Here is a 13,944-nt window from a genome sequence, read left to right on the forward strand (position 1 = left end):
CGGGGATGCCTTTATTCCATAAATTACCTAGCTTGTCAACATGTGAATGACTGGTTCATTTTATTCCGGACAGAAGGATTATTTAAGAAAAGAACACCAAACACAAAACCATAAATTTTTAGGAAACACAGGGAAAATGTCAAACGTTGCTTACATTTTCTGCCCTTAACTGCTGTGTTTAATGGAATATATCATGACCTCCCACCACAAGCTTTCAGGAAAAACAATATAAGAAAAGTTCAGTGTCCTTCAGTTTGCAGAACATAAATTTATACAATAAGCTTACACATCACCACAAAGGACCAAGGCCAAGCAAACTTTTCCAGAAAAAGTATGAGAAAATCTCCAACTGCACAAATATATTCAACAAGATCGTTATTGAGTAATTCACTTTGTTCAGTGAGGTCTCAGGGCAAGATCAAAAGAGTCAGATTCACCTGATATCCAGAGTCATGCAGCGCTACTTTCACTTAAACTTATCTGTCAGCGTTCATCGTGTATAAATCTTCACAAGGAAGGAATGGGCTGATGCAGTAATTAGTGTGTATACATACATGTATGTGCACACACGTGCACGCAGGCTGGTGGTGAGCCTAATAAAAGGAGAAGCTTTTCCAGGCAATCAAGCCCTACGCTGAAAAGCCCCCATATCCCTATGTGTCCCCTGATTTGGAAAATTCACTCCTAAGTAAAAATCCTTTGTGTGTGTGTGTGGCTGTGTGTGAGTGTATGTGTGTAGGTTTCATAAGAGCTCAGTGGAGAGAGAGAACATGAATTATAGAGAACAGAGGATGGTCTCAACCATCCGGTTTTCAATCTCACACGCAAACCATTTCAATGGCTTCAGTTGAGTTCCTGTTGTTTCTTTCTCACATGTACGACTCTTGACGCTCATTTCGGTTCAGGTGAAACAGACTTAAATGACGAGACTGTGCTGTCATTTCATATTGCTGATGTTTATCTAGAAAAACAAAAGAGAGACCAATGGGAAGAATGTCTCAGCAGAACTACATCCAGCATGACACAACAATAAATAACCACAGACCTGGAGTTTCAAGTCCCTTGTTCTGTCTATATCTCTTTCTCTGTTTCCTTTTGTCATTTCTGACTGATCCTTACTTTATCTCTCTCTGCAGCATTTCTCTCCTCACCCACATTTCCTCCCACATTTCCTCCAGGTTCCCCCTATTTAGATAGCCATGGCAACTCACACACACACACACACGCACCTACACACCAACAGGCGCACACACACATGCACGAGCACGCATGCTCGTAACCTCTCTTGATTACCCCTGACCTCCTGACCTGTAATGACACAGCTGCCACTTTGATCAGCCAATCAGCATGCGGCGCCACCCAGGTTCTCAACGGGGCTGCCACTGGCCTGATAAAGCCCTCTGATAGGCCCCTGCTGATGCATTTCCTGTTTTGGTATGCTTCTTCGTTTTTTATTTTCTCCACCAGCTGGTCCCCGCATTCCTCTGAGTTGGGGAGGGGGCAGGGGCATTGCCTGGATGTTTATGTTGCATGTAGGGGTGAGTGTGTCTGTCTCTCTGTGTGTGTGTGTGTGTGTGTGTGTGTGTGTGTGTGTGTGTGTGTGTGTGTGTGTGCAAGGGTCTAAACTGTGTATGTGTTTGGTAGCCTAGATAGTGGGGTTGGGCTGGGAGGGGGCGGGTAGGTGGAGGGATGCTTGAAATTGGGGGAGGGTACGTGAGGGTTGTTTACATGCGTTGGTGAGAGAGAAATGGGGTGCATCATGGGGGTTGAATGACATAGATTGAGGGGATAATGATAGTGAACAGCTGTGTGTGTGTGTGTGTGTGTGTGTGTGTGTGTGTGTGTGTGTGTGTGTGTGTGTGTGTGTGTGTGTGTGTGTGTGTGTGTGTGTGTGTGTGTGTGTGTGTGTGTGTGTGTGTGTGTGTGTGTGTGAGAGAGAGATCAGGGTGGATGGTTGACACAGGCAAGGTTAGATGTGATTTGGCTTTAAGGTGCAGAGGTTTAGTGTGCGTCTAACAATGACAGTGTAGGAGTCACTGTTTGTTGTTCGTTATCAATCATGCGGACAGATTTCATTTCTTCATCTTCTGCTGTTTATGTTACTGTTGTCGCTGTAACCAGATGAATGTAAATGTCTCGGGCCTGGTGTGTATTTAGATGATGATCTTTTCCTGAGAGCTCTGTTACCAGGGTCCAATGTCTCCAGTAGCAGGCTGGGAGAAGGCATGCCCAGACATGAAAACTATCATGTGCGGCACACACCACACCACACACACACACACACACACACACACACACACACACACACACACACACACACACACACACACACACACACACACACACACACACACACACACACACACACACACACACACACACACACACACACACACACACACACACACTGTTTGTCTCTGGGCAGAAATATGGGTGCATGTATCATTGGAGGTTTCCGGCGATAGATCTTGAAGTATTTTCAGAACAGCAGAGTCACCGCTCGCCCACCTGCCTGACTCCTGCTCTTTGTCCCACAGAGCATGTACACACTTGGGCTGAGGATGACTTGGTGCCCCACAATTAGATATGAGTCTATAGGTATCTGTTTCTTCAAGTACCTTACTTAATAATTGCATAAATAAAACATGATTGCATCGTTAAAGTCGTTATAATTGCTGGTGAAATTTGAATTTACTTTCATTTAATTGAAGCATTTATTCATGCTTCATCAAATCTAATGATCATGTGGTATTTTGATAAGCTACTAAATACGAATCCAACGCATTATATACTATATATATACCATGTAAAGCTATAGCCGCACATCATTTCTTAGCTAAACGTGGACATGAGTTCATGCAGCATCATTCTGTTAGGGTTGTTCCCATTTAAATGTCATCACTTTATATTGCAATTACACTGTAAAATGAAAAAAGAGATTATATTTCTCCAATTATATTTCAGGTGATAGTCTTAAGATTTTTATGATAACCATGATAACATCAGTTTTAATTCTATTTTTGGTCTGAATTTCTTTCTGCAAAGGCCATTCAGTGTCTTAACATTCATTTTTATATAGTAGCTTTGTTAATGGTCACAAGTCCTTTGTTGTGAGACCTGTTAAATTACCAGCTTAAGCTCAGAGGATTCCCAGGAAAGCAAAGCATGCATGTTATCCATTGCAGTTTTGTTGCAGTGATTGTCGATTGTCTGCACATGTCAGAGCTGTTCCTGCCAATGCAAACAGTCAGTTTACTCATAAAGCATAATACAGGTGTAGACAGTAGAAACATAGAGGCTTTTATTTTGAAGCAGCCACGGGAAAGGCAAAATCCATATTAGATTTTAACCATTTGCACATACAATATACATTTATGCAACACTGTTTACAAATGTTGCAATGGTAATTCATGTGAATGACCTGGAGAAGCACACAAACACACACACACTGGTGCAAGCCAAAGCTGACCGAGTTATTTAGCTGTTGTTGGGCTGTGGAAGAGATGTCATTGTAATTGGAGGGAGGGTCGGGGTCATGACCCTGAACGCACCCACAGCAGGATGCTATTGGTTAGTGGTCTACTCTCACTGCCACTTATCAGTCTTTTACACAGAGAGAGATGATTTCACTGTTCTCTTTCTCTCATGCTGATGTTTTTCTCTCATGTCAACTCAAAAGTTGGACTTCTTCACCTGACTAAAGATAGTCCAAGAAAGATTATAAATAATCTAAATTAGCCTCATTGTGTTTGTGTTATATCTTCCAACTGAATCATTCTCACCTCCGTGTCGGCCCCGAGAGGAGACAGTCCAGTTTTATTAAACCTTCAGTGGAGATTTTCTTAAATCCTTCTGCCCACATTCTCTTCACTCTATCTCCATCTCTGTCTCTCACTCTTCTGTTCCTGGAATAGTCTGTACCAGAAGTTCTGGATGGGGCACAACGGGGCAGATTAGTGTGTGTGTGTGTGTGTGTGTGTGAGTGTGAGTGTGTGAGAGAGAGAGTGTGTGCGTGTGTGTGTATGTATGTGTGTGTGTCAATGAGATAAAGTGAGAGTGAATGTGTGGCCCACCCAGGGGCCTGGCAGCAAGAGCTGTTTACAATCATCAGGCTACATCTCTTCTCCTCTCCTGGCCTCTTCCATCGTCTTTCCTGCCTCTCCCAGTTTTCTTAGACTATCTTTTTTTCTCTGTGATTTCAGATAAAAAAGCACTTCTACATAATACAATATCAAGACAGAGTAGAGGTCATCAGTAAAGTCACAGTGTCGTACCCAAAAGTAAAACTTGATGTTGTGGGAATGTACAAGTACTGATTTTTTACTTCCACTACTTCCAATACTACGTTCAAATGGTAATTTCACCACTTGGGGCTGACTGAGATTAAAATTATTTTGTATTTTCTCATAACTGATCAATATTTCTTTCCCTATATTCAATATGCTTGGAATTCTTAATTTGAACACAACATTTACACAGCATGAAAATTAGATCTTTACTAAATGTATCCAGAAAAAGCTGATTAATACCAATTTTGAACGATCATACCAGTTCTACAGGAGCGGCACAAAGCGTTTTAAGTGAGTTTGTGGAACCCAACACAACCATTCTGAAGTGGAGTCAAGAATATTTATTGGGCCGAGTCAGAGAGCAGCTGACACTAAACATACTGCTGTCAAATATCAAACAAATGTTCTTCAACAGGCTGCAATCTTAAAAACATCCTTTTTGTTCCAAGTTATGTTTCTGGTCAATACAAGCCGAGCATAGACTGTATGTAAAGATGGACGACATGACGGCTGCCCAAAAGTGAAGCCAAAGCTTCTCGATTGCCCGCTGGGGACAGGATATAAACACTGCCTGCTCCATGGTAGTGGATGGGACATGAGCCAAACTAAAATATCCACATCAAATTGATTTTTCTCAAAGATGGTTTCTGTCATTTTATGTAGTTTTTTTTATCACACTGGTGTATTTTCAAGTGTATATTTTTACAGTTAGCTTGGTTTAAAATAGTAATTAGATACTATAAAAACGAGGGGAACTCATTCTCAACCTGTTAGAGAATATATTGCTATTGTTCATTGATTTTTATTGGTACAAGGACATGGATGTTAAAATCCGATCGCCAGCAGTTGCTCATGTTTGGAGAGCTGAGCGTGACAAAATGAAGCTAAGCGAGCTGCAGCCTGATGCGATCACTAATTTCATTTTTCTCCAGAATGACAACCAGAGATGGTTAATTACAGCCAAAAGTCCACGATGCCAGGTTCAACCTAAAGAAACCGGGATCAGATTTGTATTTATTCCCCTCGCTTCATGGCTGCCAAAATCTGTAATCTTACAGGATGACAGGTTGCCAAAACTCTGTCCAATAAACAAGCTACTTGTGAGTCCATCTGACTTTCCTTTACAAGCCCCGGTTCACTTGTAATTGGGCAGTGTGAACTTAAATGAACCGAAAAGAAAAATGCAACAAAAAATGTAATCTGTGGTTGCGACCAAAGAAAATAGACATCCTTTAAAATCCGCAGTCAGGCTGCTAGAGCCTGTGTGGACTGTAGTAATTGCTCTTCTCTGTAGTTCATTTGCCCTTGAGCAAGGCATATAACCCTCTCCGGCTGTCGGATGGAGCTGGCTACTGGCCAACAGAAATCACCCACTCACAGCTGTTATGGGTGTTGATGTGTACAACTGCATGAATTGCTGAAAAAGAGCATGATGCATGCTCAGTCAATGTTTCCCTGGATAAATAGGGTTTATACACACACACACATACACTCAGCAGGGGGTTGCCCTCAGCTCTAATCCTGGTAACCCTCCCCACTGTGGTCTCTGCCTCAGTAGTCTGACGAGCTCTCCCACCGTGTGGTCAAAGTGGATTTCACCGCAATGTGAGCACCTCTGTCTCGCTCTCTCTCTCTACCACACACACACACGGCCACCAGCAGGACTCAAGATGTCTTGGTGCTTTGCTACGGGCTTACCCCACCAGCCCACCGCACTGCCACCACAGCCTCATGAGATTTCTCCCCGCATCGTCAACACCTCGTCGTTTCAGTGTGCGGTCCAGATTTGACTGTACACTAATGACAACCACCAACTTCTGGTTGTTTTTTATTAGCTGCTCTTCGAGTGGCCCTATCTTCAGATTTCTTTAGATTGCCCATCATCACAAAAAGACAAAAAGGGGGGAGGGGGGGGTGTAGTTTGTCTGACAGTCTCTTAAGGCCCCTGTGAATGGCTCAGTTTCACATTTTCAGACCACTTTAAGCCTTTTCAGGCTTCGTTACCACATTGAGAGCTCCTCTGTTCTTTGATTCAGTCAAGTGTGGTCATTCAATAAGTCAGTGTACTCGCCCCCCACCCCTCCCCACCCCTTAGTCACATCTTATTTAGCGCCACAATAACTCTAGGTGCTCAAGGTTTTCAGAGAGCACAAAAGAGGGACTGATCTCAAGTCGTAAAGAGCAGTTAGAACGTAATTTCTGATGGATTCCATTTTTAAGTTGTCTTGATTATCTGAATGGAAGTCGCCGTTTGACCCCGAGTAGTTTTACAGCTGTTGAACGGTCTTCAAAGTTATAAAATGTTGCTCCAAATTTGTCCTATTCCAGAGGACATAAAATCTGATACCACGAAGGCTATTCTGCGGATTGAGGATATTGGAAAATGTAGTCAAATTTACCTCAATGGGGTTGAATAATCATCCTTGAAAGCCTCCTTTTGTTTTGTTTTGTTTTGTTTTGTGTTTTTTTTTTTTTTTTTCGAAAATTTGTGGCATACTTTTCTACTCCGCGCTTACTGTGCAGAGGTATTTAAACGCTGATGCGTATTTCATCTGTCACACAGCAATGTCTGGTCGCGCTCCAGTCCAGTCCGGTCGCGTCCCGTGTGTTTTAACTCTCAGCGCAGCAGGTTGAATCAGCCTTTTGTGTCCCCGGCTGGTGACTGTGCCATAATGTTCTGTTCAGCTCCAGGCTGGAAAAGCACCTTCCTGTTTTCATCAAAGACATTTTAACTCATCAAGCCAGAATAACTAAGGCTTTCACATTTCACACTAAAATCTAACCTTATGAATAATATAAGAGTCCCCCCTCGTTCACATTTCCCACGTATTGATTTCACACGCATTCCAAGGTTGCCGGACACACATTTGTCCATTCTTTCAACATTCTTCTGTTTTTTTTTTTCTTTCCTTAAGGGGAAATTATTAGAAAGAAACACACACACACACACAGAATACAGTTGTCCTTTGTGTGTCTCTTTCCATCTCTCGCCTGCTTTTTTCACTCTCCTCTCTCCCCCTTTTTCCCTCTGGGGGTGCAAACAGGATCACTTTTGGTTTGTGTGTGTGACTCTGTTGTATCCACGTGACCATACACACACATGTGAAAACCCCGGGTTTGATTTGGAGAGATGTTTCATTGAAGTTCATTTGCAGCCTGGAGCTAACACCAGCTTACGTGTGAGCAGTACACATCAATAAAGACACAAACCAGTTTCTGCTGAACGTAACTGCTGTGAAAACAATAAGTGGACACTGGGTTGTTCCTAATTCGACAGCGGTCCCCAGTGAGTTGGTTAAAAGTCTCACTCGGGATCCCCACGTGTGACACAGGACAGACCGACACACTAAATGCTCACTTCCTGGAACAGAACAAGACAGTGAATTAGAGTTTGAAAAGGAAACATACACATAAATACAGATGGGGGGGGGGGTGAGATGGGGTTGGGTTGGAGTCAATGACAACATTTGTCTTCCCCTCTTAACCCCCCCCCCGTTCTTTCTCCCTCTTTTCCCATTGAGAGGGAAACTGTGGGTGTAATGGGTTGTTCATGTGCGTAAGACGAGTATGTTTACAACGCTAGCAGTATTGGACCTTCTCCCAATATTCCTGGATGACAGCGTCATTCAGTTGGGAGCGTAGTGAAGATGATGGCAGATTGAGGGAAAGTATCCACCCTTTGAGTTTGTTGTCCAGGAAGAATAAGAGGCAACAGAAGGAAAACCTTTGGAGGCACATAAAGTCTGACTGTCTTTCTCCACCTTTGTCCTTTTTGGACACTCCTCTGTCTTTCCATTAGTCATTAAAGCTGCTTTCAGTCATGCACTGAACTTCAGATGTTCTCCTCAAATTATCCGGAGGGGCAGCATGTGGGAACACAAATGTCAGAGTCACTTGCTTTCGGAGTTTCTCCCTACGCAGACGCCACCGTCACCTGAACGCTGCAGGGATTGTACTGATGTTGTGAACGCATCTGACCTGGAGAATCTCCTGCTGCGTTCTTGTGAAAGGCAAAGTCCAGATAATGTTGGAAGTCCGAGTGTTAATACTGCTTCCGTGTGTCTTCATGGACACACTCCCTCTCTCACACACAAATACACAAGTAGAGAGAGAGACACGCACACACACACCAATAATAAGACTTGTTCAATGAAACTCAGCTCTTTATTGACTTTAATCTGAGGGCTTTGTTTTTTTATATGAATCGTGCTCCCTGAGGCCAGTATTAATCTTCGCCATGTGTTTACACAGGGTTCAGTGTTGCGCCGTAAAACTGGGAATAGTCATGCAATGACATTTGGTTCAAGTTGGGTGAAGTTTACTTTGGTCTACGGCTTCATTGTTCCTCCTAGTTCCAGGTCTGGTGTTTTTAGCGCTGCGCTGGACGCCTTTCTTAGGTCTTCCTACTCGCCCAGTCATTTCCTCACAGCATCTACCCTCGTCTTTCTCCATGCTGCCTCCTTCTCTCCTCACTCCTCCTCTTACTCCTGCAGCAAACTTCCCTTGGCGCGGTCCAGTGTTTGTGTTCTGGATTGTGCGTTCCTCGATGACAGTGTGTGCGAGTGCAGAGAGACACTGAGGGCCTTGGCAGCGCCATCCGTTTCCAGGTGCTTCTTTGGTGTTTGGCAGCTCTCTGCCTCTCACTGACTAAGCCTTCTCCTGACTGGCTCTGCACTCTAGTCTGTGTTTCTGCATCACTGTGCCCCCGGAAAAAAACCCTGCAGTTTTCAATACGGGAGTTGCTGCAAAACACAAGAACAGAGAAGCTTTTCTTTTGATTGAAGGTTGTGAATGTTTTTGCTCTTGCTGCTCTTCAAAGCAGGTATCAGAGAGTTTACACTCAATGGTCAGGTTTCAGAGAGTAACATGAATTCAAGTCTGTAAAGAATCGTACCAAAATAGTAATTTCCATAATAGTAGTGTTTTGGGCGGTTGAACGTCGTTTGACACTTCTTCATGCCAGTATTGTCCAATTGAACATGTCAGACTCGATTTCAGTTCACACGCATAAAGACCATGTTATTTTTAAAAACTTGATGCAATGATCTCTGGTCTGCTTCTTCCATCAGGGTGTCTTGTTTTCCACAGAAAACTCCAAACTCGGATTATTCAGTTACTAAGAAATGTTGGAAGTTGGACTGGTTTCTCTTCAACAGATGAACAGAAAATAGATGATGCCCATCGGGGCTCACTGTGTTTTTTGGGGGGGTTGTTGTTGTTTCTTCTACTGTGTGTCAGCCAGGCTGGAAGCAGGGTATTGTTTTTCACCCATGTCTCACCCATGAGTATGTGCACAATAACTCAATGCATGGATGGATTCTCACTAAATTTGGTGTGAACATTACTTGGTAGGGTATCTCCAGGTGATTAACCTTCAGAGCTGATGGGTCAAAGTTATGATCATCAAATTTATGGTCTGAAAAACAACATTTTCCTACATATATCTGCAAATAACAGAGCAAGAGAGAAAATCTAAAGGTTATGTTGATCAGAAAATGATGTCCAAAAAGTCAGAATACATTAATTAACATGCATACTAAACTCTAACATGCAAACGTGCCAGATTTAGCCATGCAGGCTAGCTTTCATCTGCAGTCCCTGGCAGGTTGATGGTAAAGAGATCAGAGACACAACCTACAGCTCATTTATATTAACCAATAATTCATCATCATATGGTATAAATGACATCATTAGGATGCTTTATGAAATGGCATTATTACAATATAAAAATGATTTAACATTAAGTGATTTTACAGCGGAAATTCAGGATATGTATTACTCCTTTTACTTTTCAAATTTATTGTAGGGTTTGATGTTTTAAAATGGAATGAAAATATTCTTTTTGCAGCTTTAACATTCTGCTCCTCTCAAATGTTTATGCATTAAGATTTACTGGTCTTCACTTCCTACCAGCAGGAGCATCAATAATCAGTCTATGCCACAACTCCATTTGCTGTAAACCAACAGTTAACAGTTAGTCCTCTCAAAGCAGTAAATGCTGCAGACTTAAGATTCATAGGGACATAAAAATAGCAAGAAAATTAGTTTAAAACCAGTCTGCTGCTTTTAAATATGTGGTAGGGAGCAAATCACATAACTTGTCTGTGTGACAAAGCTCTAACCAGCGTTTATCCACTCACTGTTTTTACGAACGGAAGTCCACTGATTATCCAGCCATTATTTATCTTGTCATGTCTGAAACTGATGTTTTTATGGGCTTAGCAAAAAATAAATAAAAACTCATGCACCTGAGCTCACATATTCATACACAAATATAAACAGAAGAGTAATAACACCCGAGACTCCTGCTGTAGGTCGTCCCAGTCAAGTACAGTAGACAAGGCCAACTGCATCTGCATCTTTGGCTGAGTGAGCTTCATGTTGTCTGCCCCCTTTGGGGAATGAAACCTTGCTATGTGGTAATTATATGCATGTTTCTCTCGGTATTTTGGGGGTTGCAGACAGACAAAGTAACATTCACATCAGAGCCAGACCATTCCTGGACGCCTACGCACTGACCCCAAACAAAGTATTTCACATATTTAAACAGAGTAGTTGATTGACAATTGTGTTCATGGAAGCAATTCATTTATTACAGGCGTAGGTCTCCATATAAAATAATTGAGACTTTTATGAGTCACCGAATGGCGTTTGACTATTTCTCATGGGGAAGCTGTTGTTTGGTGTAGACTGCAGCGTTAGTGACCATGAATCACTTTGGGAACATTTGGGGGATTAACAGTTTGCTCCGAATCCAAACACACTGGGATGAAAAGGACACGCGAAAGTGCAGTTTCATCATCGCAAGTTATGATCGGGCCTGATGCGAGGAAGAGTCATTCGAGGATGAGACTGGTAACAGCGGATCTCTGTTGCCAGGTGTCCATGGCAGAGACCGGGAGGGATCGGCTATAGATACGTGCGCACGCCTGCACCCACTGACCTGTTATTTTTTTTGTGTGGGCGTGCAAGCATGCATGTGTGTGCACTGTACTGTACTCTACGGCAGCCTGACACAGACTACACTTGGGCCAGCGATGCATTAGCCATGGCCAGAGATGGGTTGGTATGGAATAAATAATGGATACCATCCTTTCCCTCTGAATAAATCAAGACCAGAGAAATGGAGAGAGATGAGAGATTAAAATGTGGGAGAGTTGGAGAAATTGAATGCCAGAGAGAAAGCGAGCGTTTGTGTAACTGGAAGAGGAGGAAGGAGAAGAGGGAGAAACAGTGTCCTGAATTCCAAATCAGTATCTCGCTTCTCATCTCTGTAAAGAACGGGAAACGGTTTCAGGAAAATGCAGCTTGACACATTTTTCGTTAGCCAAAAATTGGTTTGTGAAAAGATTTTAAGTAGATGATAAACACGTAATTCATCCTATGATCAGATAAGAACATGATGGTTTCTTGGCTCATTTTGCTCTTTTTTTTTTTGCCTCTGCATCCCAGGCCCAGGGCCAGACGTTCACCTTCCCTGACATCTTCCCGGAAAAGGAGCAGGCGCCGAAGGAGGGCTCCGTGGAGGAGATGCAGGAGAAGTTTATGGAGGACGAGAAGCAGAGGCAGAGACTGGACCCCAGGAGAGGAGGGGTCACTGAATGGTTCGGACTCTGAGACAACCCTCCCGACCGGGAACTCTTGAGCGTGTTTTGCAGCGTGGGTGTTTTCACTGGGAGCAACATGTATTGATTTACAGCGCGACTGTTGTGATGTCACTTCTATTTATGTACGAAACACTCACAAGTATGTAGTAAAGAAGAATGAGCGTGTGTGTGTGTGTGAGTGTGAGTGTGAGTGTGAGGCAGAGCGAGGTAGAGCGAGTTTGTGAGGCTCCAGTCCAGTAACGAGAGCCAGAACAGAATCACAGGAGGAGGAGGAGGAGAGTGGCCCTGCTCCATCTTTTATGAAACCAGCCCACCGTACAGAATCTCCATCACCTCAGATGACCTCCTCGTTTTGCTGCCCCTACTCTTCCACCTCCTTCTCGTTTTACTCCTTATCTTTGGCACCAGTACCTCAGCACCTCCACCTTCCATGACTCGCCTCTTCCCCCTCTCTTGTGCCTCTGTCTGCTCGTCTCCTCATCCTCTGCCACCCCTGGGGAGTCGTACAGGGGGGGGTGTCCCTCGTAGCCCCGACTCTCAGCCAGTTGGATCCGCTCACCTGGACGACCCACATCCGTTCCCTCTTTTATGAGTTTGCCTCGAATTAATTGACCACTTAAGGTGAACAACAATTGAGATGTTGTTTCAGCAAAGCGACGACATGGAATTTGCTGGAGTGTTTTATTATTTTGCGGTAGCCCCTCTTGCCATGACTCCGAGAAAAAGATTGTGCATGTGTTTGTGCGTGTGCGGTTGTTTTGGCCTCGGATGTGGGTCTTGCCAGTGAATCTGTCTAATTGTAAGTGCTGTTGGAATAAGAACTAATAAACGGTCACATGTCCAAAAGTGCTCTGCTTACGTTCTCTTGTGTTCTCCTCGCCTCATCTCCCACGGCTGCTGCGCTCAACAACTGGCACTTGGAGGCTGTGTTTGCCGCACAAGCTGGCCTGCGCGTCTGCCAATGTGGTCTGGTAGCTGTTTTGACGAAGTAATGATCTGTGTTTGAATCGGGCCACTGGAGGACTGAGCCCTCTTACGGTAATGAGGCCCATAAAGGGGACGGACCTCTCCTGGGCTCGCTCAGACCCTCCATTATACTGAGAGGCCAAGGTTACTGTAAGCGTCCCCCAGCCGTGACCGCTAATGCTGGCTGGCTGCTACAAAGGTCCAGTCCCTGACCTCCCCCAGCCAACTCCGCTATCACTAAGGAGAAGGTAAATATTGAACCTGTTGGCTCATTGTCTGCTGCCTGGAACCATTCGCCCCCTGCGTTGCTATAAAGCAATCTGATTTGGAGCAAAACAAGCCTCCTGTTACTCAGCCACTCCATTTCTTCTCTGTCTGACTTGTTCTCACTTTCTTATTTTTCTCTGCTCTGCGGCTCGACGCTGCCCAGTCTGGTCCTCTGGAGAAACAGCTGCTTAACCAGCAGTGAAGGAGACCAGATTCCTGTCGAGCAGACCCCACATGGAAGTTGGGAAATCAAGTTCTGGTGTTTGCCAAGCAATAATCTGTCCCTGTTCTCCTTCTGTTCCCTGTCATGGGGATACCCTGTTCCCTCTCAAGTCAGTCGCACGCACTTGTACAAAATCTGCTGCAGCTGATCCCAGTATCATTAAATAGGCATTGAGATGCTTATTACACTGTTTAAGGCCTGTTGACAGTGGGGATCATGCAGTGTTTCGCACATTTTGGATTCTGCGACGTAGAATCCAATAGATGATATTTTATGGTTCACAGACAAGACAGACACATTTGGGTAATGAGATCATCTTTTGCTCACACGGATAAATGTCGTAGTCATTTCAGTTCTTTATAAACAACACATTAACAGCAACAACTAGGTAACTGAAAAAAGGAAAAACAGAAGGATTTACTCAATAAAAGCCCACTGTAACCGGATCTTTCCCTAACTGACAGTTTTCTGAGTGATTGAACTAATGTGTTTTTCAAAAATAATTTACTGAAAAATTAAATAAAGATTTATGATTTGATTTTTGTCCCCCCATGTTAATAGTTGTACTGACAATATAATTTGGGTTATAATT

General features: G+C 43.6%; 1 protein-coding gene across 1 annotated transcript in view; it reads left to right on the forward strand.

Moving 5' to 3' along the window:
* The window catches only part of mrpl23 (mitochondrial ribosomal protein L23), a 32,508-nt gene extending 19,763 nt beyond the window's left edge, over positions 1–12,745 (forward strand). Inside the window, exon 5 of the mRNA XM_035156138.2 lies at positions 11,742–12,745. Coding sequence (XP_035012029.1) covers positions 11,742–11,906 — 165 coding nt within the window. The 3' untranslated portion in view covers positions 11,907–12,745. The remainder of the gene's footprint in view (positions 1–11,741) is intronic.
* The last annotated feature ends 1,199 nt before the right edge of the window (positions 12,746–13,944 follow it).

The sequence above is a fragment of the Hippoglossus stenolepis genome, chromosome 5, assembly GCF_022539355.2.
Source record: "Hippoglossus stenolepis isolate QCI-W04-F060 chromosome 5, HSTE1.2, whole genome shotgun sequence".
Taxonomy (NCBI): domain Eukaryota; kingdom Metazoa; phylum Chordata; class Actinopteri; order Pleuronectiformes; family Pleuronectidae; genus Hippoglossus; species Hippoglossus stenolepis.